The 27,935-nt window shown below is 42.3% G+C and overlaps 2 protein-coding genes across 5 annotated transcripts in view; one reads left to right on the top strand and one right to left on the bottom strand.

Moving 5' to 3' along the window:
- The first annotated feature begins 74 nt into the window (after positions 1–74).
- Positions 75–8,509, top strand: tbce (tubulin folding cofactor E). 2 transcript variants are annotated; one of them, XR_011694279.1, is made up of 18 exons: positions 75–271; positions 494–617; positions 1,429–1,513; positions 1,749–1,913; positions 1,997–2,082; positions 2,646–2,745; positions 2,844–2,946; positions 3,355–3,431; positions 3,543–3,635; positions 3,983–4,047; positions 4,390–4,454; positions 4,834–4,986; positions 5,062–5,200; positions 5,746–5,814; positions 5,919–5,978; positions 6,065–6,156; positions 6,726–7,296; positions 8,300–8,509. XR_011694279.1 is itself a non-coding variant. In XM_071503158.1 (17 exons), exons 2-17 carry the CDS (start codon positions 503–505, stop codon positions 6,819–6,821), a joined length of 1,563 nt encoding a protein of 520 aa, XP_071359259.1. In that variant the 5' UTR covers positions 75–273; positions 478–502; the 3' UTR covers positions 6,822–7,188. The 2 variants fall into 2 exon arrangements, 1 of the variants encoding a protein (XP_071359259.1); XM_071503158.1 differs by lacking the exon at positions 8,300–8,509 and having other exon boundaries at positions 75–273; positions 478–617; positions 6,726–7,188.
- Positions 8,479–27,935, bottom strand: part of LOC139635726 (nidogen-1-like) — a 33,388-nt gene continuing 13,931 nt past the window's right edge. For all 3 annotated transcript variants that reach the window (XM_071503121.1, XM_071503122.1, XM_071503124.1), the window contains exons 5-20: positions 27,779–27,919; positions 26,499–26,750; positions 26,061–26,261; positions 25,728–25,961; positions 23,931–24,068; positions 23,481–23,609; positions 22,357–22,500; positions 20,568–20,696; positions 17,512–17,751; positions 17,235–17,407; positions 15,795–15,921; positions 15,123–15,294; positions 14,828–14,985; positions 14,584–14,707; positions 13,981–14,093; positions 8,479–11,652 (exon numbers count right to left, since the gene is read on the bottom strand). In XM_071503121.1, coding sequence (XP_071359222.1) covers positions 11,534–11,652; positions 13,981–14,093; positions 14,584–14,707; positions 14,828–14,985; positions 15,123–15,294; positions 15,795–15,921; positions 17,235–17,407; positions 17,512–17,751; positions 20,568–20,696; positions 22,357–22,500; positions 23,481–23,609; positions 23,931–24,068; positions 25,728–25,961; positions 26,061–26,261; positions 26,499–26,750; positions 27,779–27,919 — 2,594 coding nt within the window. In that variant the 3' untranslated portion in view covers positions 8,479–11,533. The remainder of the gene's footprint in view (positions 11,653–13,980; positions 14,094–14,583; positions 14,708–14,827; positions 14,986–15,122; positions 15,295–15,794; positions 15,922–17,234; positions 17,408–17,511; positions 17,752–20,567; positions 20,697–22,356; positions 22,501–23,480; positions 23,610–23,930; positions 24,069–25,727; positions 25,962–26,060; positions 26,262–26,498; positions 26,751–27,778; positions 27,920–27,935) is intronic.

The raw sequence follows: 27,935 nt of genomic DNA, 5'->3' as shown, positions 1-27,935 counted from the left end.
CCTTAAACTAACGTGGATTTGCCGCCACCGAGCTGCGCACTTCAGGCCTGTGACAGAGAGAATGAGTCTGACTTAAAGCTCGTGTCCGTGAAAAGAAACGTATCTTTAAGTTTACTGCATTTTTAAATTGTTTTAGTTAGAAACATTTCCGGGGAAACGAGTGCAACGTTGAAATCCGTCACTTCCGCTGAGCCTCAGGTGTGTGATGTTTTGGTCCGGGAGCTAGCTCAGCAGCTAACACGCCTCAAAATCAGCATCTTTAACGTTACAGGTGAGTTTTTATTGATTTTCTTTCTCTGTTAGTATTTTACAGGTGTTTGTGACCTTTCGGGGGCAGTAGAGGAATAAATTCAGCCGATGTCATGTTGTAATCTTAACACCCCTGATTGTGCAGTTTTGTTAACTGTTGTTGATTCCTGTGTGTTCACTGTGTGTGTTCACTGTGTGTGTTCACTGTGTGTGTCTCTGGTTTCGGGTCTTCTCTCCTCGGCAGGGGGCTTCGATGGGAGTCGACCAGACGGAGTCGGAGGTGCCGGAGGATGCGGTGGGCAGGCGGGTGTCCTGCGGCGGGGAGCGGGCCACGGTGCGGTACGTGGGTCCGGTCCCACCCACAGCAGGTCAGAACCGGGCTGTCAGATGGAGACTTCACAGTCACCCACTGTGTCATTATCCTAACTAGTTCTAGGTCAATGTTTCTTACTAAGTCAGTAAAGTATCTTCAGACACGCTAAGTAAATACACTAGTTATAAAATGCTATTTTTTGAATGGAGTTTGGCATGAGGTTTTTCCCATGCATAAGTCCAGGCAAGTCATTTTAGTTTTTTATTTGAGTAATATGCAATAATAATCTTTATTTGTATATATTTAGTCAGTCATGACACAGAGTTAAAGGAATGTCAAATAATAGGAAAGGTTTAGGTCATTTATGGAGGACAAAACGTGCCCTCACCCACGGGTTCATCCAGTTCCCAGCACTTCAGTGGATGTTTGAGAATAAAAAGCCTCTAATAAATGTTGGCTGTATGTGTGTATGAGTTATTTTTATTGTCAATTTTATTTCTGATGATCGATGATCAATATTGCATGTGATATACAGTATTGATGGTAGCATGATATCACTGAGGCCTCTCCTCACCTGCATCAGGGACCACAGTGGAAATAAGTGTTTAACTTTGCTGTGACATTGATGACATCTTGTAGTTATGTCAAATAAACAAAACAAAACTGGCACCTGTTACTAAATCTCAAATCTCAATGCTTTCTTAGAGCCCTGTGAAATGTGTCAGCGTTTAAAACTGTGAAGTTTATCATCAAATGTCAAATCAGTTCATAATATTTGCTCACTGTTTGATCAGATCGTTTCTCATTTAATTCCACATCCAAACTGTGGCCGGACACGAAAACGAGCGTGTGTGTTGTGTGTCCAGGGCTGTGGCTTGGCGTGGAGTGGGATAACCCCGACAGAGGCAAACATGATGGCAGCCATGAAGGAGTCCAGTATTTTACATGCAGGTGATGTCACATGAAACGACAATACACAGCAGCTCTTATCAGTTCACCTGAATGACAGTGTGCTTGTGTAGGGTTTGCTCAGTGGCTTAGAATTAAGAATTAAAACTGTTTAATTTCTCCTCAAATGTGAGATTTGTGATGTATATTTGATAGATTCAACAATAAGAATGAGAATCAATAAAAAATCAACTTTTCTGTGTTCATGAGGCTGATTGTTTTGCTTCTACTCTCACAGACACACTAAAGGAGGCTCCTTTGTCCGTCCAGCAAGGGTGAGCTTCGGGGTGGACTACCTGACCGCTGTGGGACAGTTGTACCAGATCGACACGGAGGAGGTGCTGAGTGAGGAGATCTCCATCTCCGACAAGAAGCTCAATTGGTGGTGCGTCGAGGAACGCAGGTACGGGGCTTTTGGTGGGAAAGAGATCTTCTGTCAGAGCTCTGTCAGTTAATTTCACCGTCCTGTTTTTCTTATCTCTGTAGTTTCGAGAGTCTTCCATCAGTGATACTGAGTCGCCGTGAGGTTAACGGCCCCGGGGAGGATGGAGAAATCAGGAAAACAACACCCAGTATCTTTCTGCAGAGCCACTCAGGCCTCCTCTGAATCTGTGACCTCTCACTGAGGTGATGTGGATTCATGCCTCAGGTGGTGCTGCGACATGAAACACCACTGAACTTTTTTTTTCTTTTCTTTTTTGTTCATGTTCCACTGAGGCCTTGTCCACATGGAAATAATAGTTTTATGTCTCCACAGTCAGGGCCGGAGACGTAAAGTTTTCAGGTTGTCTGTCCGTCCCATTCTCATGAACACGATATCTCAATACAGCCTTATGGGAACTTCTTGATTACATTGACTTAGACTCAACTGATTAGTTTTTGGTGGTTAAAGGTCAAGGTCATAGTGACTTCACAAAGCACATCTTAGTAAATCTGTTTCCCCACATAAAGGATCTGTTCATCCCAGATCAGTTCACCAGGGAGCTCGTTGCCACCAACACGACTCTGTCCTGGACAAATCAGCTGTTGTCCACTGAGCTTTGGGCCTGATAAACAGAGGATCATGGGAAACTGTTGTGACTGTTGGTTGTGTGAATGTCATTGTGCTGTGTGACGCCTTGACCGCAGTGATCAGACGTGCAGTGGTTGGACCTGAGTGGGACTCTGCTGTGCTGCTGGGAGGACGTGGCCGCCATCACCCAGCAGCTGGACAGACTGGAGGGGCTACAGCTCAGGTCTGGATCCTCTGAGGAGCAGCGTGTGTGTTGATGTTGTTTTTATCGTTGGTCTCTCTCTTCTGTTACTGAACGTTTCATCTTGTTTTGTTTTTTAGCTACAACAGACTGCGTTTGCCCTCTGACCCCCCGGCTCACTGCCAGGCTTTCTGCAACCTCAAAGTCCTCGCCCTGAACAGCTGTGACCTCACCTGGCCACAGGTACACAACTCTGTACATATCACCCCACACAACGTACTCAGTCTGTGTCATCACCAGGATCAGTTTAGAAATCAGTTACTTATCTCCACTGTCACAGGACAAGACTGTAAAATATATAAATATGAAATTAATTTATATTATATTTTTGTATTTTTTCTATTTGATACCAGAGGATATATAATTTTAAATTATTTTTATATTCAAAATATACATTATATTGTATAAAAATAGATAAATCTGCTCTACATATACTTTGTACATGTTTTATATTTATTTATGTTGTAGTTATGCATTTATTTATTTAAGGTAAGTGAGTGTTCACAAACTGGAGGCCACTTAGTGAACATCATGTTTGTGACGGTGTCGTCTCTTCCACCCTGTTCTTTGTCTCTGCTGGTCTGTGGTCAGATCCTGGAGTGCGCCCCCATGTGGCCGCAGCTGGAGGACCTCTGTGTGGAAGAAAACAACATCACAGAGTTGCAGAGGTGACTCCTGTCTCCTTCACCCTCCTCTCCCTCACATCCAGACTGGGACCCGGTTTGTCACGTGGTCCCGACACTAACTCCAGTATCTCTGATGTGTTCGACCCTTTACAGGCCAGGGGGAGTGCTGCAGTCAGTGAAGAGTCTCAGTCTGTCCTCTAATCCTTTAGTGCAGGACAGCGTGCTCAGTATATCTGCTCTGCCCAGGTACAGTACACAGCTGCGGTCCAGACCACTTCTTAATCCTGGATTCAGTTACTGTAAAAGTTTGAGCGGGAGTTTCTGCTGTCGGGTACAGCAGCGAAGCCGAGGTGGCGATCAGTTGATCTGATCCTGCTTCCAGAGGCACCAGAGCTCAGAAGGACGAAACCTTATCAAAACCTTTCAAAGTGATTTATGGTGAAATTATAAAGAACAAAGACCAGAGAAGAAGAAAATAATAATGTTGTTGTTTTTTGTAATTGATGTATGTTTAATTTATATATGTTCCAGTCATTAACTGTACATGTTCCTGAAGATGATGTAATGAACTCCTGTGTGTTGTGTGATGACAGACTGGAGCAGCTGAAGTTGTCCAACACCGGACTGTCTGTCATTCGCTTTGATGACGCTGCTCCTGGTAAAGTTCACACCTGTAACAACTTAATAATGATAAACAAATAACACATAAACCAACCTGCACACACACATGAAAACACAAATGCAGACACACATTTATACAGAGTGAATAAGATTCTGAAAATATTAAAAGATTGGCAATAAAAATACAACTTAAGAATGAATGTAAGAAAGAAAATGTAATTTAAAGGCCTTTTTGATCATTTCATTAAGATCAGTATCTGACCTCATCACCTCCAGCTCCACAGTCACATAATATTACAAACTGAGCCTCCTCTGTTTTCTGGTGTAAACACTTTAACTGTTGAGGATCCAGTTTAAATTCAGAACCTTTGCTGTGCAGGATCTCAGACCTCCATGTTTCCAGCTCTGAAGAAGCTCAGCCTGGATCACAACAACATCACTGAGGTCAGTGTGTTCACACATCACAGCAAAAACACAAAACATTCAACCAGACCTGTGCAGGTGTGGCTGCCTGAGGGTAGACCGGGGCTTGGGGCGTGGCTGAGGGCGGTGACTGCTTAGCTGTGACATCACAAAGTTCCAGAAGTCCTGACGGCTGGTTTTAAGGCTCAGTTTCTGAATACAGGCTGTGTGCATTTCTCTGTGGACTGAGGCTTTGATACTTTCACAGTATTAATATAGAACCTCGACCTGCTTTATAATCACAAACACATGGACATCCACCTTTAGACTGGATGGAGCTTTAACAGGTTTAATGTTCACAGCTTTGGTCTCATCAAACAAAAAAAAATATGGCTTCATCATCTCTCTCTCTCTCTCTCAGTGGTGTGTGGTGGACGAGTTGGCAAAACTTCCCAGTTTGGTTCAGTTTTCGTGTCGTGGGAACCGACTGGTGAGCAGCGATGGAAACCCCAAAACAGCCAATCAGATCCTGATCGCCAAACTGGGACAACTGGTCCTCCTCAACAGCTGTGAGGTGAGACTGTGTGTGTATGTGTGTGTGTGTGTGTGTGTTGCGCTCAAGCTGACCCATTGCCATGCTTTCCATCAGATACAGCCTGAGGACAGGAAGGGGGCGGAGCTTGACTACATCAAGATGTTTGGAGAGGACTGGCTGAAGGCAGGGGGGCGGAGTCAGCCCAGTGCCCAGTTCACCTGTCAGCACCCTCGTTACCAGAGCCTCATCGACAGTAAGTCACACCCTCAGCTCTGAACCAGGTCATGTTTCAGATGAGACGGATCAGACTCGAGAGGCAGCAGCTGCATGTTTTCTCCTCTGTGACCTTCAGGGGATTTTAGAAAATTCAGTGGTGGGATTTCATCCACCAGTTTTTGGGTTTACCACCTGTCAGGTAACTTACAGATCACACAGACCTGAGGCTGTGCATCACAACACACCAACACAAGCCTGTGATGTGGTCAACATGAGCTGCGTTGAACATTTGCTCCCACATGCCCACTGGATGCAGCTGTGTAACACTCCACCTGTTTCAAACATTTAAATTTAATTAAAAGTCAATGAACGTACGGATTCATATTCATGCAGACATGACGCTCAGAGATGTGAGCTGCTGCAGCAAAAATAAATCTCAGTTCTGAACCTGGTGGCTCACACTTTTTGTTTTCTATAGATTTGAAGTCATTGTCACCTTTTAAAGACTCATTAATTGTAGTTTTCCCAGAACACAAAATATCAGAGTCTGTGTTAAAGTCATCATCTTGTTCTGGTTTTCAGAGTACGGAGCTCCGGAGGAAGGAGAACTGAAGAAGCCGGAGCCGTTTGCCCTGAAAAATCAGCTGTTAAGTTAGTCCACCTCTCCCTCTTGTCTGGTTAATAACACATACAGACCATGAATGAACATATCTGCAGGTGATGTGATATTTCCTGGTCTCATCTATCCTCACCAGAGATAACATTTGTGTTTCCTGACGATGCCGACCGGAGGCCGATCGAGAAGAAGCTTCCAGGTAAAACGACAGAAACGACTGATGTGAATCAAACCAAAATAAAATAATATTCAGTCGAGTGAAACAGTGTGTGGTCTGTTCTGCAGCCACCATGGTGGTTCAGAAGGTGAAGGGACTCCTGTACCGGCTGCTGAAGGTCCCCGCAGCAGAGCTGAAGCTCACCTACACCAGCCCCAAGGTAACACATGCTCACACACAGCAGCACTTACGCCACAGCAAACCTCTGATAAGCAGAGGATAAACTGGAGTCATGACATCCTGAGCAGAGAATGAAGCCACGCCCCCTCTGTGTGATGTAATATCAGTTTCTCTGCTCTTTGTTTTGGTAGCTGGTCTGGTAGTGTGTGCATGATAGTGCATGTGAGTCTCTCTAGTTAAACCATTGGTCGTCCCCACGTTTATAAACACACAGGCCCCTCCCACAGGGGAGCTGACACAGTGCAGTAGCAGCATTCAGGTGAAAGTGACCGTCAGAAGAAACCAGGTTTTCATTTAAAAAGGGTCTGACAAAGAAACAGATGAGACCAGAGCACAGGAGGACTGGACTGAGGACTCCAGGCTGAAATCCTGGTCGGCCGGTGGACTGTCAAAACCTCCAAAAAGTTTTTACTGACTCCATCAGTATCTTTACCAGCTCCATCAGTGTCATTTGACAGATAAATGTCTTTGTGGCCAGTTTCACTCTGAGACAGACCGGATCAAACCTTTGTCCTCTGTGTTGATGGTTAAATGTTCTTTTCTTTCTAGATGGTGGGAACAGAGTTTGAGATCGACAGCGACCTGAAGATGCTACAGTTTTACTCCATAGAGGATGGAGACCAGGTGCTGGTCCGCTGGTCCTGACCCAGACAGGAATTGAAGAGCTAAGCCCAGTAACACAACGGAGACAGAACTTCAGCTACTTGTGTGTTGGACGGAAACAGACTGTCAGACTGTGGATGGTTTCCATCACGGCCGCTGTTGGAGAGGACACAGACTCACGCTGAGAGCTGCAGACGAAGCTCGGACTGGATCTGCTGACACAGACATTAAACCGCACAGACAAATCATCACTCAGTAACACATGTTAACGCTCGACTCACAGACTGAGATCTACAGCTGGAGATAAATAATAACCAACAAACAGACCTTTCGCTCTTTATTTGTGAATGTTAACTTTTTTCTTTGGTTTGACCTTTAATGTGTAATAAAGTGTGTCAGATGAACATCATCATGTAGTTTCAGGTCGGGACTGCACAGTCTGAATGTGTGACCTCATCTTTAATAAGTTCCCTTCACTGAATAAGGCCATTAGATACAGTCAAAAGCTCCAGAAAAAGTAAGTGAACCTTGAGTTAAGAATTAAGAATATTTTACCACAGATAGTCATGGTCAAAATTATTGGCACATTCTACTTTTATTATTTATGCTTTATAAGTGAAGCAAAAGGTGCACAAAAAGAAAATACTTGTGTGTGTGTGTGTGTGCGTGCGTGCGTGCAAGTGAACACCACTGGAGGGCAGCAGAAACCATTTGTTTAAGCTCAGTGAAGGATTCACAAGACTTAATAATTACCAGCCAAGATAGTGTGTGTGTGTGTGTTTATATTGTGGTCCAGAACCTACAGGAGGCCATAAGATAAACGTCAGCGGCTGCAAGATGATGAATGGGAAAAATAATGTCTGATATTATTCCCTCTAATTTCTGATTTATTATTATTATTTTATTGTGATAAATGTGTAATTTGAACTTGTTGAGCCTTTAAAAATGAAATGATCTCAACAGGAAACATTGCTGTTCAGTGGAGCTTCTCAAAATTCATAAAAATATGGATGATGTGACAAAACAAAGCGTGAGGAATACAAAGTTTATTTAACTCTGCAGGAATGTAACAAGTTCAGTCAATCACTGTTTCATTTAAAAACAAACACACTTGCTAACATGCTAATTACTTCAGCTCTGAGCGATAGGTCGGGCTGATGGGAAAGTCATTTGTTCGTCTTGTATTTGGTCATAAACCTAATTACATTGGGTTCTGTTCATTTTAACCTGCTCTTGGTGCGAGAGAAAAATTCTTAGGATCAAAGAAGCAAAATTCATCCTCTGGGGACCACGAACGTCTGAGGAAAAATTCAAGACTGACCGCTAAGCTACTAGCATGGCAAAAACTGTTAATTGTGTGAAATCCATTGGCTCCATTGGAAACATGATGATGAAATACAATCAGATTTTTAAAAAGTCAGAAATAACATGCGGTCTAATATTTATTCTACAAACATGACAAAATTGTTATGATATAAAATTCGACATTATCATAATAATAATTGTACTTTTTCTTTCAGGTACATGGAGGACACACTTTGAACCCACCGACAGAGGGAGAGTGTTTGATACTTGAATGATAGATTTTCAGTATCGTATATAGGATTGAATTTGTTACCTCCAACTCGGCTCTCTCTAACATGGAGGATTAACTAATTACACTGTTTGACTTGGAGATCCAATGAAACAAACCAGACTGTTGTATTAAAAACGGTTTTATTGAGGCTGTACAGGCTGTTAATTTCCCTCTTTGGCTGATGGTCAGTACAGACGTACAGTACTTCATGTCACAGACCGAACATGATGCACATAAAATCAGTCAGCAGGGCTGCACAACACTGACAAACCATGGTTTTATTTAGTTACTGCCACTGTGGGACACGTGGACACATTGTCTCTGCAACATAAAGAAAATGGGAAGAATTTACATGAAAGGGATTTTTACATAAGGCACAATATATTTTCTGGCACGCCTCCACTAGTAATGTTAGCTATAAAACATGAACTTCAGTATTTGCCACAGTCAGTGATGTGTTGCTGTTGTGCAGTCCTGCTGGACTGATCCTCCCTGATGGGTCTGCAGTTAACAAAAAAAAACAACCAAAATAAACAACCTGAACTGAGTTTCCCAAAGACAACGTTATACTAACCTGCTCTTCACTTCGCCTACTGCTGTGTGATCATTAAAGGGCTGCAGCAGCTGCTGATTTCTAATTATTTATACAGTATGTTGGAAGATAGTAACAGCAAATATTTGAATATTTTGGTTAAAATTTAAAATTATTAATTGGGCATCAAAATAGTTGCTGATTATTTTTCTGTTGACTGACTTATCAACACATAAGACTGTTTTTACCTGTTTCTCCAGGTGTGTGGTGAAACAAAAATGGCAGCCCCACGAGTGACCAGTTACAGAGCCTCTAAATTGTAAACTTGAACAATTTTTTTGGTAGAAAGTTTTCTAATAGAAACATCAAACGTTGCTAAATTTGATGAGTCTTAGGTGAAGAAATTTTGTCACTGTATCTGTGACGGTCGTTAAGCAAAACAATAATGTCTTTATTTTACTATCAGTTATAGTAAATATACTCTCTTGTGTGAAGGCTGTGTGAAAAACATTAAGTAATATTTTAAAAGCTCTCTTAAAGTTTATATCAGCTTTAAAATCCAGTACCAGGGCTTGAACTGCCATTTTTGTTTATATTAAAAAAAAAAGAAACAGCCACAAAACAGGTTGTACTTCACTGTACAACAGAGCAAATTTGACTTTTTTGCAGCAGGAAGAACAGTATAGAAGTCTGCCAGTGTTAAAATGAAATAAATTCATCAAATTGAGATTTGTGTAGAAATGATCTATGACAATAAAATTTACAATGTTAAAATCCTATTTTAATTTTTACATTAAAAAAAGAAAAACTTGAAAATAAAGTTACATTGAAATTTGAGTTATTCCCAGATTCCCAGAATTTTTTTCATTCAAAACAGTAAATAAGTAAATTGGTTTAAACGATTTCATTTTAGTATTGGCAGTAACAGACTTCCATATAAGGATTCCAAACATTTGTTTCTTTACTTTCATTTTGAATGAAAATTTCATCTTACACCAGTGACTGAACAAATCACCGCTGCACAAGTCTTGAATGTAAAAAGATGTTCATACCAGAGCTGCAACCCAACAAACAGGATCTCAGTCATGGTCTCTAGACACAACCTGCACACACCTTCACAGTCATCATCATCATCATCATCATCATCAGGTAGATCTCAGGCTAACATCAGCACAATTAAAAAAAAAGAAGATCAGAGAATACCATCTGCATATCAGGTAATTATTTACAAGTTCATATAAAAAATACATTGAGTTTTAGCACAGACAACAGAATAAATCCTGTAAGTATTAAAGCCCTTACTAAACTCTGACACCAGTCCAGGATCTGTCACTGGCTCAGTGGTGCCATTAGTGGTCAGACTGCAGAGTTCCCGTCCAAAATGCTGAGCATACTGAACCTCAGTTTTGGGGAAGAAAAAAATAATAAACTATTCTAATATTATCATATATGATACCAAAATACAGAATAATTTAGGACTGGTAAAGTTCTATATACCAATGAAAAACCCAAGTCAGCTTCATTAATCTTTCTAGTTGTCCTGTTATTCACATCATCACAAACAGGAAGAAAATTCCTCTGGTTTTATGTGTAATTACATTTGGCTATTTAAAAAAAAATATTTCTCAGTCAGATCTGAACACTTTGTGCTGTTGCAACTATATTTTGGTGACTGTAGAATCATGACAAATTAAAACATGCAGTAAACTTGGATGACATTTAGGCACCAAAGGTGATGCTACAGCAATAGGATGAATTTGAATGGGTGCAACTCGCCAATCATGAGTCAGACTAACTGAAACTTTGCACGAGTTACTCAGAGAAATCAGTACGATCATCATTTATCACTGTGTATATTTAGTGTATTAGCAGATCTGGTTTTTCAGCCTTTGCTAATATATATGTTATAGGATGTTGTCATTTTTTTAAAAGCTTGTGTGATTGCTGCCTAGCTTCTCATAAAATGATTTCTGGAAAAGCAAAACCACTGACTTGTTTGTTGGGTGAAATTCAAGGACTCATAACTGTCAGTAAGACAGGGAGTTCTTGTTGAGTCAGGAAATCTTGGTGAGATTCTTCATGTTTAACTGCACACAACATAATGAGGAATTTAAGTTGTTTTCATTTGACACAAAGATTTTTAGAAACATTACTACATTACTAGAATTATATGATTGCTTCTCACACTTATATTTCAGACCACATCTGTAAGAAATCAATAAGAGTGTTACACTAAAAATACTGTAAACACAACCTGAACTTCGTCATTCAGTACCTTTTCAAATAAGTATCATCTGGTCAAAGTGTTTTCAGTTACCTGCTGTCTTTAAAAAAAATCCCTGTATTTCTGTCAGACTTTGTCAATGAAACTAAACAACCAGGAGTCAAATTACAAAGACACACTGCACAAAAAGACCAGGAACTAAATCAGAATTCAACAGTAACGGGAAGAAAGTTAATTATCTCATTGAAAGCGTGACATAAATACAGTGAGGTCTGAACAGCTTTCAGAGGCCACAAACTCATAAACCTCTCAACTCTAAAATGATTGTAGAAATGTTCAATTCAAGTAAGAAAAGTAAAAATTCAGGTAAGTGTGTTTTGTTTTTCTCTCAGCGGCGGCAGTGTTATCGTCGCTCTACAGACTCACAAGTTCCTCTCCTCACATCGGCCGTCGGCGGCGTCCGGGCAGCGGCAGGTGAACCCGCCGAGCCGCGGCAGACACAGGTGAGAACAGCCACCGTTGTTGGAGCAGTAGTTATAAGCTGAAAGGGAAGAGAAGGGAACAATGTTGGAAAGTCTTAAATATGAAAGCTGCTACTTTAAATTAGGTCAATCAGCTCATCTATGTGAGAGCTGCTCCAGCTCAGTCATTAAGTTTGTCCTCTATAAATGTCTTTGTTGTGTTCCACCAATTTCCATATCGGAGGAACTAACAAGGTTCCAAAAATATGAGAAGGGACTGATGTTGGGAATTCATTAATATCTAGGCTGCTGCTTTAAATTAGGCTGTGAGAGCTGCTCCAGCTCAGTCACAACGTTTTTGATCTATAAATGTCTTTGTTATATTCCCCCACAGACCTACAGACCTTTATGAGTCTACATAAGAGGTTAAATAAAGGTTTGATAAAAAAAATATAATAATAATAATAATAATAATAATAATAATAATAATATACAAGCATGTTGATTGATGATTTGTGGCTTTTCCAAACTTATTTGTATAATAATGATTAATGTTTTTCTTGCTTTCAGTTATGATAGTTACCTGTGTTATCCTGCTAGCGAACAAAATGCTAAATAGAGCTGCAAGTAAGTGTTATTTTCTAGAAAGATTAATCAGTTTTCACAGAAAAACAGTGAAAGCTGAAGCTGATGTGATAAACATCTCAATGTATTACCAACAATCCAAAACAGTGAAGTTACATATGAAGCAACTACTGATATGATGTGATTCATCCCTATTGATCGATTGATTCAATATCATTTGATTCAACCATGTGATACAATGCAAAGAGACACCCTAACCCTAACCCAACTTGCGTGAAATGAATAAACTTTAGGCTCCAGAGTAACAACAAAAGTAAAAAAGTTCTTTGAGGGTATCTCTCGTGATCACATGATTGATCACTTTTGCCAAGAATAGCGAATCAGAGATATAGATTAACAACTACATATTGTACATTCTTTTAAAACTATGCTGCAATTATCACAAGTTTGGGCCCTGAGCAGAGATTTAAGGTGAACCCATTCTTCTGGGCTGAAGTGTTAGTTCCAGATAAAACTGTCCAAACAGTCCCAGTATGGAAACTCCCTCCAAGGCTGTCGTCCACATTAAACGTCTGTTAACAGATCGGACCACTGGTGACGCAGTGTAAAAAAGTGATCACTAAACCTGTTGCCAAGTAAAATAGAAATGTTTAGTGTGGCTGCAGCTAAAGGAAGTGAAGGAACAGTTCATCATTGGCGGCTGAAACTCGTCGACCCATTAGTGTAACAGAGAAATCAGCAGGTGGACGCAGACAGTGAAGCCATTTCTCATCGCTCTGTAGTTCAGGGCCCAGAGCCAGCTGTGAGTCTTCATATCAACAGCTGGTTTCACTGAGGTCACTTCGCCCTGGAGTTCCCACGCTTATATCCATCCACATGCTATATGAGTCTGGAATCAATTACTATGCTCAGTGAGCACATCTGTACTCCCACTGCATTAAACTGCTCCGCTCTGATCCAAGACTCTGTGAGCTGTGAGCCTGTAATGTCCTGATGTTAAAACAGGCAGGAGAACATGAACAGCTTCAGTGTTAAAGGGCAAGTTCACACAAAAAACAAAGAAATTACACTCTCCAAATTAAATGGTTTCTACAGTGTTCACCAAATGAACAGAGTTTACCTTTGTTCAAATGTGACCGAGTGGATGTGTTTGTTAGTAGTGCTTGGAAATGGAGAGAAAGTTATTACTGTGGCATGATATATATATATATATATATATATATATATATATATATATATATATATATATATATATATATAAATAAAGGCTTCAACATCAGAAACATCAAATCCTTTTTTCAGAACAAGCAGGCATAATTTTTATTGAACAGAAACTTAATGTGACCGTTCCTTCATTTTTATTAAGTACATGAATTTTCTGATATTTATATGACATTTTTGTTACTTCCCAGCTGTATGTAACAATAAGTCCTAGTAATATTATTAATAAGTTAATGGACTACTGGCCACGGGTCCGGGGGCCTGAAAGGTCAAGGGCCTCAAAACCTTAACCTGTGCTCAGTGACTGTATTTGGCGGCCAACACTGTAGAAGAACTGGGTGGATGGATACTGGCGTTTGTCATAAACAAATGTTAATCGTCGTATTTTTGAACTTCAGCCAGAGTCAGGCTAGCTGTTTCCCTCAGCTTCCAGTCTTTATGCTTTATGCTAAGCTAGCTCCAAAATTTCTTTCCCAAAATGTGACTGTGTGTGTGATTTTGTGTGTTTTGATTGTTTATTTCCTTCCTTATTTCTTCGATTTCTTTATCATCTCTCGTGATTTGATTGGACAGACTGAAGGGTTGACTGTAATGAGTTGTACCTTGTGGACACTGTGTGGGCGTCGTGGTGATGCCGTACAGCCGAGAGCGTTTCTGTGGCAGAAACTCTTCTGTCTCTTTCTCTGAGTGACGGTCCACAGCGACCACGGCCTCCCTATGAAACAACATGGAAGATAAATTGAGTAAACATTTAACAGAGACCACACAGTGAAGTTTGAACATTGTCAAATTTACATCGCTGTTAAACACACTTAAGACTCTTATGTGACAGTTTCAGTCAAACAACGGAGCTGAATATGGCAGCGTTTACAGCACAGTGATACTGTTTATTTAAAATCCACTCAGTCCTCAAGCCTGTTAATGGAAATGTGACAAGGTTTTGGAGAGTTTCACTGTTGTTCTGGGATAAAACATGTAGAAATGATTCATGCATCAAGTTTACTCAAACTTGCAAATTATTATGGATGATCCCTTTGTTTCTGGAACAAATTCTGAGACTGATGGTGTGATGAAACTATTACTACTGCTAAATAGAATCACCACCATGTGGTTGTTTCCTCCACCAACCAGCCAAGTATCAGGAAATATGGTCACAGTCTCTCCTTCCTGTTATAGTATTGAATAATGTCATGTACAGTCTGTACCTCCTCCAGTCGGTGTAATAGAGATTCCTTCCAAACGAGACAAGAGCGAAGGGATACTGGATGCCCTCAACGATCTGCCTCCTCAGCCGCCGGTGAGGATCCATGCACTCGACCTTACGAGTTCCTGTTGACCAGTCAAGGAATCAACAGTGAAGGAAAGAAGATCAATAACTCATCAACAGCAGCTCTCAAACAAGGTTTTACTCAAAACAAATCTGAGGAAGGTATTTTCCATTTTTCTGACCTGCGTCAGCCCAGCACAACTCCTGGTTGTCAGGGTCAAAGGTCAAACCGTTTGGAAGCCCCAAGTCGTCTTTCACCAGGATGGTCCGATCTGTCCCATCCATGTTGGACATCTCAATTTTAGGCCCGTCCCTGTTCCAGTCTGCCCAGTACAGTCGCCTGAAACCAACAGAAACAGTTAGAACAAGCTGCTATTTCTGTTGCTGCTGTTCCTGCTGCTGTTTGGGATCAGCAGACATTTAACGAACAACTCAGAGAGACTGATCAGTTGTATCAAGATCATTCCTCGGACTTACCCGTATGCTGGGTTGGCGACAATGGGCCGAGGGTTGATCAGGTCGGTGTCAAACAGGACTCGGCGCTGGCTGCCGTCCAGCTTGGAGACCTCCACGGTGTCTCGCATGGAGTCGGTCCAGAAGAGGAGACGGGACACGTGATCAATGGCGATGCCTTCAGGACTCTGCAGCTCTGAAAATTTGTTGATTGACAATCACTGACTAGATCTTTGAGTAACTTTTTTTCAAAGCTGTGCTCATTATCTCATCAGGACACTCTCTGGGTTTATTCTAGTAACTTTCAAACAAACAAAAAGCTCTGAAAGAAACTTAATTAATGAATCTTAATCAACCAGGACTCCAACTGCTCCTGTCTAGATTTTGTCCTTGTGTGATTTGTAGCATACAGTATCTGTATCTTCCATCAATAGAGACTTTAAGCAGCACCGGTGGAGTCCATCACTGAACCTGAAGCTAACCCGTAGATGTAACTGCCCTGCAGCATCTTTCTAAAAAAAATAATTTTTAAATTGTGTTTTTTTTGTAACAATCTTCATGATCAAATAATCTAGAAAGCCTTGATTGACTGACCAACTACTAATAAAAGTTAAACAGTTGTGCCTGTTTCCTCCTTCTTCATTTGCTGCTGTTGTGACTGTGCATTTATTTCTAACACAGTGACGTCTGTTGTACCTTTGGTGACTACTGGGATGATGTCTCCTCCGCTGAGACTGGCCTTGCTGATTGCCGGCCCGGTGATGTCGGTCCAGTAAACCATCTTCTCCACGCAGTCGTAGGCCACGGCGATCACCACCCGGTCCTGAGGGAAAACACAGGAAGAGACAGACAGTTTCATTCTTCTGGAGACGTTTTCAAAGAGCCTTTGTCTGAAGTGACAGAGCGTCAGCCTGAAGACGCCGACACTGACGGAGAGCTGTGTTCAGCTGAAGTGCATTAACGCTGCTGTATGACTGATGACTTATGGACTTCATGAAAGAGAAGAAAAGAGTTCTGATGCTGAAATCTGCTGAAGAACAAACGGAGGATTGTCTCGGTGGAACAGGAGCATTCTGCAGTGGTTTAACTATATTCATGACAGTGACGCTGTGTGACTCTGTATGTTCTTCAACATCTTTACATACAAGGACCAGAGAATCATTTTTGTCTCCACGTTCCTCAGCATTTACCCTCAGGCTCACTTTTTATTCGAAATTCAGACGTTCGTGGGAACAGATTAAATATTTGAACAGTGACTGAACTTTGAGGTAAATTGTGAAGCTGTGAGCAAGAAAAGGCATCATTTGTTGAATCAATTTTATCTTTTTCTCTGGTTTGGAAATCTATCTTTAAAGATCAGGAATTCTCTCAGTCAAATTGTTAAATGATCCAGTCAGCTGACTGATGGGTCACAGTTTAACCTAGTGTCCCTGTACACTAGACAGTTACACCTGCAGCTGCAACCCAGGTGAGGGTGCCAACTTTTCACCACCCTCGTAAAAAGGCCACAACAGAAAGGTAGCCCAGTTTAGCCCAGTTTAGCCCAGTTAAGCCTAGTTTAGCCTACTTTAGCCTACTTTAGCCTACTTTAGCACAAAAACTAGAAGCAGAAGGAAAGTTCTGTAACTTTGGTTATTGAGACCTGACGCATGAATGTGCTGAGAAGCTAAAGCTTTTATTAGCCATTGTAGCAGCCTAGCTGTCTGCATGGCAACGCTAATGTGTCCGCCATTGTGGTCCAGGCTGAAATATCTCAACAGCTATTGGATGGATCGTCATGACATCATCAGGTCAATAACTTATTTTGTCTAACACTTTGGTTTATGACCAAATACCTGCAAAACTAAAGATGTTCCCATCGGCCTCAGTTGCATGTTAGCATGCTAACAGGCTAAACTAAGATGGTGAACGTTTTCCTGCTAAATGTTCTTGTTTCTTTCACCTTTTCTGGTTTATTTTCTGAGATAAATAATACAAGTCTGTTCCAGGATGTGATAAAAACTGGGATCATTAATCAATACCTAAACTGATCTATCAGAAACTGGTCTTGGCAGGTACGTTTGCATGTCCTGGGCTTGTTCGTAGTGTTTGGTTGTGATACAGATCTGATCAGACCTTGTGTTGTTAAAGTCTTACAGGGATGTGCAGCAGAGGTTTGGCCTCCTCCTTCTTTATGCTGTATCCGTCCAGAGGAACATGTTCGATTTTCCCGCTCTGTGCGAAGAGCAGGTGTGTTCCTGGAGCGACGGGGTGAACGTCGGGCCGCGGGGTGGGGCCCACCGGAGGAGGAGTCACTGCCTGGTTAATGCCTGTGTAGGAGGAACGTTATTGAGTGATTGATCATGTGAGTTAGATTTTTGGTCTGGTCAGTCAGACCAGTTCATGGTGTTAGTAGAGGACTGAGGTAACTCACATAGAGGAGTACTTCCGGGTCCGGTGCGGGTGTTGGGAATCTCCTGACCGTTGGCGTCCACACACCAGCACTGTCCGATGCTAACGTGGCACTGCGTGGGCTCGTAGGCTCCGTGCTTGTCACACTGTGGAATGTACTGACCGACGGCCGGTCGAGGACGGAAGAAGGAGGAGAAGAATCCGGAGGAGGTGGAGGCCTGGACGCTCTCTCTTTGACGCTCACACTGAGTCTTCTCCCGTTCTGAGGACACAGAATTAGTCAGAGTGAGACATCTGCAGTGTCAAGATGATGTTAACATCAGTGTGAAGATCTCTGCTACAAAATCCTCAGTCTTTTTAGACTCTTGTGTTAATGTTCAGCAGGTCTGTAGCTACGTTAGCGCCCCCGTGAGGCTGTTAGCGTCACTACACATCAGAAAAATGAAATGATTGGATGGATGAATAATGGAGGGAAAAGTTTGCCGCTCTTAGAGCTTTACCACCTCTGAGGTAAAAATTTAATCGAAAACTAGAGCAACCAAACTAAAGACTAATTAACCCTGATATTATTTTGGTGTTACAGTTTTTGCAATTTCTCTACTCAAGCTTTCTTTTCAATTTTATTCAATAACGTTTTTTAGTTCCTGTTGTATTGAGTTTTCTGTTTTTTCTCCATTTTTTTTTCATGTCTTCCTTGTTTTATCCACAAACTAAGGTAAAACTATTAGCCAATACGGATTTTCTTCATTGAATAGCAAATTAATTAGCAACTATTTCTGACAAGTGATGAATTGAGTAATTTAAAAAACATCAAATATTCTGTTTCCAGTTTCTCAAATGTACAGATCTGATGCATGTCTTTGTTTTACATGATAGTGAACTGAATATCTTTGGGTTTTGAATAGTTGGTCAAACTTAACTGAGAAACTAAGATAAATCAACAAGAAAATAATCACAACATTTATCATTAATAATCCTTGTTTGCTGCCTTATTTTGTCAGAAAACTAAATTCTTTATTCTTGATTTTGATCAGTTGTAATTCTTGATCAACCCAAAACATATTCTGCATCACACCCCCTGAGGGGTCTATTTTCATTTAACTTTATTTAAATTTTCTCACTCGTGAACAGACAGATTGTCGTACGTGGCAGCTGCAGATAAACATGTGATTGAGCTGAGGAGAGAACCACAGATTAAAGACGAGCAGGAGGCTTTTCGTCTCTGCGGTCACATCCAGGGGCCACAGTGACATCTGGAAGAGCCTCTGCTCTCTTCACACTCTTATCCTCAAGGGTATCTATCTGCGAGACGAACCACAAACCAGCCATAACAATCCTGTCTGGCAGACAGCAGAGTGTCCTCACGGCATCACGTCTGCTCCCAACAATCAGCCAAAGACAAACCACAAAAAGCAAGAAGACCCTTCAGAGAGGGGCCAAGATCAAAGACTGACTGTGGAGACAAAAGGAGACGGAGCTGCTTACAGTAAGAGACGCTGTGACAAGTTTTGACAGGGGACACTAAATGATGCCTTTCAGGGGCCAGGCAGGTCATAAAAAAGGATGAAAATATGACAAAACTTTGGCTCAGAGGAGCGAGGCTGTAATTAGCTCTCAGCTCCTGACACCTGGAATCGCTGAAGGAGTCTGCAGCTCTGGGTCGACGCCAAACCACCGACACACAACAGCAACAACAACAACAACAACAACAAGCCAGGCAGAGAAAAACTCAGAGCTGCAGAAATCTGTCAACGACACCTGAGCAAGACCAATCAGAAGAGGAGGGAAAAGACTTCAGTGGAATATCAGAACAAAAGTCTTAACAAAGTAAAAGTGTGAAAGTAGCAGCAAAAATAAAGAAAGTAAAAATACTCTGAGGAACGGATGTTTAGGACACAAGGAGAGAAAAGAAAAATATAGTGTTTTAAAAACCAACTATTTGTTGTTAAATTTAGAATCTGAAACTTTTCCTCATTAAAACATCTAAAAACAACCAGACCTCTGTTCTACATGTTGTTGAGCTGTGTTCTTCATCATCACTAATGTTTCCATCACGTCTCAAACAGAGAATCAGTGATTTTAATCATGGTAACGCTCTGTCTCATTGGTGGCCTGTCAGTGATGTCATATCCTGTCTGCTCAGGTGTCAGTCTCAGCTTGAAGCCTCATGTTTCAGATCCTCGGTGGTTTTCAGCTCTGTGTCTGAACCAGATGAAGGACTTTAGTCGTCGGACGTCTGGATCTGAAGTTATCAGAGAAACGAGCTGAGGAAATGTTCGACAGCTCAGCTCCAGCCAATCAGAGACGTCCTGTGTCACTGAAGAGCGTTGACCAATCACTGACTCTAAATGTGAAACTGTTTGATTCAGTGTTTTTACTGGTTCTGATCAGCTGCTCTGTTTGTTGAGGAGAGGAGGAGACTCTGGAGGATTCAGCTCCAGGTCCAAACCTCCTGAACCTCTGACACTGAAGGATCCAGACCAGGAGGAGACTACAACTCCCATGATCCCACACTGCTTCACCAAACACTGTCTTTTGTTATTGTTTTAATTGAGAGACGCTGAGAGGCAGAAGTTACAGCCTGTGTGTTTAACGTTGCCGACTACTGATAATGAAGCTGCTTAAATCTGTCTCCCTAACACACACATAGATGTGAGTTTCATGTATCAACAGTAACCTGCACCTCAGCTTTCCTGTCTTCACACAGATAACTGTTCTTTAATTGTTGCGTCTGTCAGCTCTCATGATTTCTGGGTCTGGTTTATAAACCTGAACAGATCTGAGGCTGCAGAGCGAACGCAGCCTCGATCATGAGCCTCAGCTGAGTCACCAAGTGTTTGTTGAGTCTAACGTGAAATCTGTTTACACTTTGCCGACATCCTTCACCGCTCTGCCGTCACCTCGTCTCTGTGCACTCAACCTTCACTATGTCACAAAGACCAAACCTTTACACTCAGTGTCTGCAGAAACACCTTCTGCTGCTTCTGCACGTGTTCACCCATTCACTGAAAACCTTCACGTTTCTGCTCACAGCAGATCGCTCCAGGTGTCTGACGTGTGAGAGAGCCAGTTACCTACCTGACGACTCAGGGCTGCACTGGAATCCGTCGCCATAGAAACCAGGATGGCACTGGCAGGTGTAGGAGCCCTGCGTGTTGGAGCAGAAGGCGTCGCGGTGGCATCGTTCCTGCTGACACTCGTCCACGTCTGAACAGATACAGAGGAACAAAGATGAAGACGAACACGAACCACTGATGAACCTGCATCAAAGACCAGCTGCTGGTGTTTTGAGGTACAGTTCCAATAATGGCCTCTAGCTCCTGGCTCCAAAAAAACTTACCATAAAAATCCACTTTAAAACTTTCCAATTTAAACTGCACTGATGTGTATGATGGAGCTCAATGGAGACTTATTAGCATCCTCAGGACCTTTCAACCATATTTCATAGTCCATTCCACAAACATTCATTTAAATACTCAGATTAATAGAATTTATGCAGCATACTCACAATAACAGTGCTGACATGTTGATGTTCAGCGGGAATAATGTTCACAGTGTTCACCATCTTGTTAGCATGCTAACTCGCTAATTAGCACTGAACACAGCATGCAGCTGAGGCTGATGGGAACATCATTAGTTCTGCAGGTATTTGATCATAAACCAACAAGTATTAGGCAAATTATAATTTTGACCTGATGATGGTGCTAGAGAGGATCTGAGTCTCTGAGTCTCTGATTGGCTGACTGTTTTCTGAGTGATAATCCAATAAAGATATAGCAGATTTCAGGTAAACACTCAAAGAAACCTTAGGTCGTGGCTGAGGGCGGTGACTGCTTTGTTGTGACATCACAAAGTTCCAGAAGTCCTGACGGCTGGTTTTAAGGCTCAGTGTCTGAATACAGGCTGTGTGCATTTCTCTGTGGACTGAGGCTTTGATACTCTGTGTGGAGCTTTAAGGTAAAAATAATTATACAAATCAGCATCTTGTAGAGAGTGGTCTTGTAATTATTTTTTCTTTGTTCTCAAGGTGACTCTAACTGACAGATTAACCTTGAGAACACTCCTGCTCCTTAAACCCCACGACTGTCTCAGCGGCATCATGGGCCAGCTCTGAAGAGACAGTCTCGTCTTTCTGTCCTGCTGGTTTCTGTCCACACAGACTCGGCACATTCTTCAGTTTACAGACTCTCCAGAGCTGAGCCACAGACACGGGGAGGAGGGAGATGTATATACAAGAGATGAGCTGCACAGCTGTAAGGCAGGGTTCTGCATTTCCTGTCCAGGTGGAAGCATTTCCTGTCCCCAGGGCCCACAGAGCTGACTTATATTTCACTGAGGAGACCGACTGAACTGATCCTGCAGTTTCTGAGAGAGGGAAAACCCAAACTCTGCAGGTTCACATGTGAAACTCTGCTGCTGTGAGTGTCTGTGTCTTTGCTGTTGTATGGTTTTACTACCGCTCCTGTTCTCTGCTCTGTGAAGACGACATCTATTACATGTCAGTCGGTCTTGGAGGACAAATCCCTCATCTGCTCCTCGGTGTTTTCCCAGCTGCTCTAAGCATTGAAGGTGTCGTATTCAGTACAGGTTGTGAAGGCAAATCAGTGACATGACACCTGAGCGCTCCACAGTTTTTTAATATTTCTCTGGGGACAGTTTAGTGAGACAGACAATGTAAATGTCAAGAAAACAATTCAAACGTTTCCTCTGTTCAGCTGCTTCAAACGAACACAGGACGACCTTCACCACAGACCATGTGGACGGTTCTCCTGTAGCTAAGACTGATACGAGTCATAACACTGAAGAGTGGCCCAAGGTCTGCAGACACCAACACACACAGCTGAAAAAGTAAACTCTGTGAACTCACCCTGACACACCCGGCCGTCACCCACAAAGCCCGGCAGGCAGGAGCAGACGTAGGACGAGCCTCCGGTGTAGCTGCACAGGGCTCTCTCAGGTACGTCACAGTCGTGACTTCCTCTCTGGCAGTGATCCACGGGACGGTTCTCCTCTGCAGGACCAGGCAGAAACAGAGGTCACAGGTGGGGGTCACATGTGGGGGGGGTCAATGTAGCGTTTTACTATCATTAAGACAGTTTAACAAAAAACCTCTGAGGTGTAGCTCGTAAAGCTGCTCTAACAGGAAGAATTCAGAGCGTCTATAGATTATGTGAGAGGTGCATTTAAAACTTCAGTAGAGCATATGGCCAAAAGTATGTGGACAGCTTTTAAGGTTTTTTTGAGTGTTTTTCATTGTTTGGTATAAATACGACTTAAAACCTGGTCCGGCTGAAGAGAAATATTACTCCTGCAGAATTTAATCATCTCTTCAAGAAGTAGTTGTGTGGAATTAAGACACTGCCAGCAACTGACATAAAGCACAGATCAGTGTCGTCAATCGCAGTTTCATTCAAGGCAGAAACATTTTTCCCACAATGCCTTGATGATCATATGACAGGACTGCTGAAAAAAATATGCAAAGAAATTACAATAATTTTTTCAAACACAAAATGTCAAGAGACAAATAAACAACTTTTCAACAAAGAACACAACACAACATGTTGCTGTGTGTGTTTGAAACAATGTATTATTTAATATTATGGGAAGTTTATTCATTAATTTTCCTTTTTTTGACACTGCCTCTGGCACTTCTGGGCTGCCGTACATTTCAACCAGCCAGCATCAATAAGACGAGACAGCTTCACAGACACTGGTTCTGGTTCTGGTTCAGGTCTGCGTCACATGTCCTCACTCAGGGCTCCACCAGAGAACAACATCAGTGTGAAACCTTTCGTCTCCAGTGGAACCAGTCTCATTCACAGTCGCACAAAACCTTTATTGTTCATGTCTCTTGGCAGCTTTTACAACATCTGTATGTGCAACAAGGGACTCTTCAAACAAAGACACACAGGAACTATACACTCCGCCCACCCGCACAGCTGTCAACACACACATACACACACACACACACACACACACACTTGAACATACCGATGCAGGTCCTTCCATCGCTGGCGAACAGGAAGCCGGTCAAACACTCACAGCGGAAGGTTCCGGGCAGATTAGTGCACTCTGTGTTGGCTCCACAGACCTGAGGAGTCTCCCTGCACTCGTCAATGTCTGCAGCAACACACCAACACGGAGATGAACGACTGACGGAGGTTAAACCCCCCTAAAAGTCTCCAAAGAGTGATCATGGGAGTATCAGTGTGGGGGTGGAGGCTACAGTGACTCGCTATCGGAAAATGACAAGACGGGCTGAGGCTAGCTGGTTAGCAGCTTTTTCATTGTATTGTTTGCTTTTGCTTTGCTTTATTCCCTTCACAGCACTTTGTAAATCTGCTAAAGCTCTGACTTGTACACACACATACTGTATATATGTATATATGTATTTAACCACAGTTTTCATGTGTGAAACTCAGAGGGGTGAGGTTGTGTTACCGTGGCAGTAGCGTCCATCTCCAGTGAAACCAGCAGCGCACTCACAGGTGAACTGGAGGCCTTCACCTGGTCTGCACACAGCGTTGATGTCGCAGCCGTGTCGGCCGGTGAAACACGGGTTCTGCTCCGGAAGACTGCCTGAAAAATAAAAACACCGACGGAATCTTTTTACCTGAAGCTCAGAGTGAAAACACACATTCGTCTGTTTCCCTTGATTCATTTCAGGTTTTGCCTCTCTCATGTTCACCTGCATGAATCCAGAGTTGACCGGGGCTTGTTAACCAAAGTGACTTATTTCCTCCCTCTGACCCATAAGCCCCTGTGGTTTGTGGTAAAGGTCCCAAACTCTGAAGACCAGCGTTGGACTCATGAAGACTCTGACTCTGGCTTCAGGTCTTGTAATTAGTTGGTTTTTCATTGTTGCGTCCAACTGAAACCAGTAGTTCAGGAGCACAGAGCTGCATGTTCCTGCATAATTCACAGTGGTTGAACTAAAACAACCATAATCCAGTTCACCCTACAAAGACAATAACTTCAGTGTCTTTATCATTTTATCTTTGTCTTTGTTTCCTTTGAAATAGTCTACTTTTTATTTTGGTTTTACTCACTTGAATAAATCTCTGCTTTAGTATTTAATTACTTTATCATTTTATTTTTATTTTAGTTTTTAGTGTTAAATGCTGATTGATTGACAACTTCTCTTTTTTGATGCTTCCAGGTTCTCAAGTCTGAGAATCAGCAGCTTTTCTTGGTCTTACATTGTAGTTAAAGTGATTATTTTTTTATTTAATTCAGAATAAACAAGTCATCACTTTCTGACCGTTTTTCACTGTTTTCTGATCAGACGATTAATCAAGAAAATATTTGTCAGATTAATTGATAATGAAAATGATCCTTCTCTGCAGCCGTAGTTAATCGACACAAAGAAGTCATGTAGTCGCCGTCTTTTTGTTCCCATCATGCAGCTGAACGTTGGAGCTCCATGTTTGTTTCCTCCTCACAGGAAACACGACCCAGATGTTCCACTTTCTGCCAGGAGACTCCAGCTGAGTCATGTTTGCTTGTGTTACTCTGAACACACGAGCAGCCCCACCTGCACTTTTACCTTTAACCCGCCTTTTTATTAAGACAAAAAAAAAGGGTCATCCTGATGCCCCTTCCCCTGATCTCCTCCCTGCTGTGGACTGGAGGTTGGTATCTCTATGACCTTCGCTGACCTTTACCCCCTGCCAACGCTCTCACAGCCTCTGCAGCTGAGGAAATAGAGCCGCTACCAACAGATTACTGTTTATCTTCCTTTGATGCTTCACTGCAAACACCACCACGGCACTAAAGGAGGCTTGCTTCAGTGCATTCCTCAGAGTAACAACAAATCACTTTACTCTGACTGTCCCTGACAGACGACCAGGAGACATGGACGTCATCATGACTTTCAACCGACAACCTGCAGCTCCTGTATGGAAGACCATTTCTGCCAGGAACAAAATCGATGCTAAGTTGTTAAAGCTTCAACTGATGATTATTTTCATTGTCGATTAGTCAGGTAAATCATTTTAAAGTCATTTTTTATCCATTTTATGTACTTAATTTATAATATGAACATAGTCCCTCACAGTCAATTAGAAAAAAGGCCAATAAAAATTCTCTATAGCAGATCAGAAATTTCAATATTTGATGTTTTTTTTCTCATTTAGATTTTTTTTCTTTAGAGAGAATTTATCCAAACCTCTTCAGATTGTATTTCCTCTCTATAACATTTCATTATTTTCAGGTGTCTGCAAAGGTGTTTCAACTCACTGTGGACAGAGCCGATCTTGTTGCTCATGGCGTAGCGGATCAGAAGGTTGTCGCGGTCGAACATCACAAAGATCTGGTCCACGCTGAGCTGCTGGGTCGACGGTGCCACCCTGACAGCCTCATCATGTGGGCAGCTCTGGAAGGTGATGGTCTGACGCCACTGGTAGCTTCTGGTCTCGACGGTGCCGTCAGGGGAGTTGATGGTGTAATCGCGGTTTGAAGAGGAAGTGATCACTGAAAAGCACAGGGGAAGCACAAAAAAACAATGAACACCTCAGCACAGCAGCTTTCTGCTGCACCACTTCATCAGTTTTTGTTGTTAATTGCTCTTACAGTTTCTGTCGTACTGGTAGATCTCTTTGTACGGGTTGATCTGGACGGAGGAGCCCAGGGGGATGGCGGGCAGACGACCCTCCAGCTCCGTGCTCACCACCAGGTGGTCATGTTCATCGATTCCTTTAAACTGCTGCTTGATGCTCAGACGCTCGCTTCCAGGCTGGAAGATCACCTCAGCCTGCCGGGAAAACACGCCACCTGCACGGATATGAGAGAAAACATCACGAGGGGCACTACGGTTCTAATCTTCGCCTTTACTGCGTATCGTCCAAATAATTGTGAACGTAGCCTTTACATTTACTTTCTGTCTATGGTAAACAGCTTAGAACTTAGCATTAGCAACAACACATTCTACATTGATCAAGCCAGCTTGTAATGCTAATAGTTTAATACCAGAGAGCATTTAACACAACAATTAACAACACGTGTCCTCACCAATTAGACTGAAGCCGTTGTGGAAGCCAGGCTGCTCCAGGGCGAAGGCCCAGCCGATGATTCCTCCCAGGGAGGACAGCGGTGTCAGGGAGGGGCCCAGGCTGCTGTCGATGTTGCTGATGGCCACGTATGCTCGTCCATCATTGGCCACCACATATGAGTGCAAGTCGTTGTTACTGAGCTCTATGGGTGAAGGCGAGTTCCCTACGAACACTCGACCATTCACCTTTCCATTCATCCTCTGTGGTTTGCCTAGAAATCAATGAAGATTTGATCAGGAGAGCAGAAGCATCACAGTAGAGGTGGTGTTGTGATGTTGTGATGTGGTGATAAGAAACTGATGGCATCTGACTTCGGGTCAGTTAAAGGCTAAAAAAAATTATCATATCTGTGGTGAAACTGGTTTTTACAGGTGAAACCTGTACACCTCAAGGACTCTGAGGCGTGCAGGGAAGATTGTAGCTGACTCCTCCCACCCTGGACACAAACTCTTTGAGACACTCCCCTCTGGCAGGAGGCTGCGGTCCTTCAGGACCAAAACCTCTCGCCACAAAAATAGCTTCTTCCCATCTGCTATTAGCCTCATCAACAAGGCTAGAGAGCCCCACTGTTGCTGATCAATTGCACCAATCACCAGAAAAAATTCCTTGTATGTGAAAACATACTTGGCAATAAAACTGATTCTGATTCTGATTCTGATTCTGAAACATGATGAGCAGTAACAGTTAGTAGATACACACAACAAATAGTCTCTAGTCTCGTCTATTCAGGTGTGAAGAATTGTTCCTTTGTCTTTGTCTTTGTAGTGATTCTGGGTTATGGGATAACTATTAGTGGTTGATGAGCTGCATCAGGTTAAAATGAAAAAAAATTCTGCTACACAAATTTGAATTCTTATTTCTAATACTTGTTTTTCTTTCTGAAAAGTCGAACAGTTTTATGTCTTTGGGATTCAAAAATGTATCTAAATTAAACAATATGACAAGTTCAGAGTAACTTGACTTCTGACACTTGTGATGAGGGGGTCTTGAGAGAAAATCTTCAGGTTCTGGTGTGTTGGTTGAATTGTCAGGAACACAGGAAATTGTCACAGGTATTTTTATAGACCAAATGATTAATCTTAAAAATTAATGTCACATTAATTGGCAATGAAAATAGTCTTTAGTTGAAGCACTAGTCTTGAGTCCAATCTGGTATCACTGTGGGATAACAATAGTTACGGTGTCTGACAGATACAATATTTTTTCGCATTTTCATTAACAGCGAAAAATGCTTCTTACCTTCTGCAACACAGTCCTTCCCATTACCGTAGAAACCAGGCCTACAGTGGCAGCAGTACCCGTTGCTGTAGTCCCGGCAGTCAGCAAAAGCCGAGCATTTGTGCCTGTTGTGGGCACACGTCTCCAAATTGTATGCAAACACTTTGAAAAGGACCAA

The sequence above is a fragment of the Trachinotus anak genome, unplaced genomic scaffold, assembly GCF_046630095.1.
Source record: "Trachinotus anak isolate AG129_WGS33_773 ecotype Australia unplaced genomic scaffold, CSIRO_AGI_Tana_v1 ptg000019l, whole genome shotgun sequence".
Lineage (NCBI taxonomy): Eukaryota > Metazoa > Chordata > Actinopteri > Carangiformes > Carangidae > Trachinotus > Trachinotus anak.
Note: the sequence above shows the minus strand (reverse complement) of the source record. Positions and strands in the feature narration are given on the sequence as shown.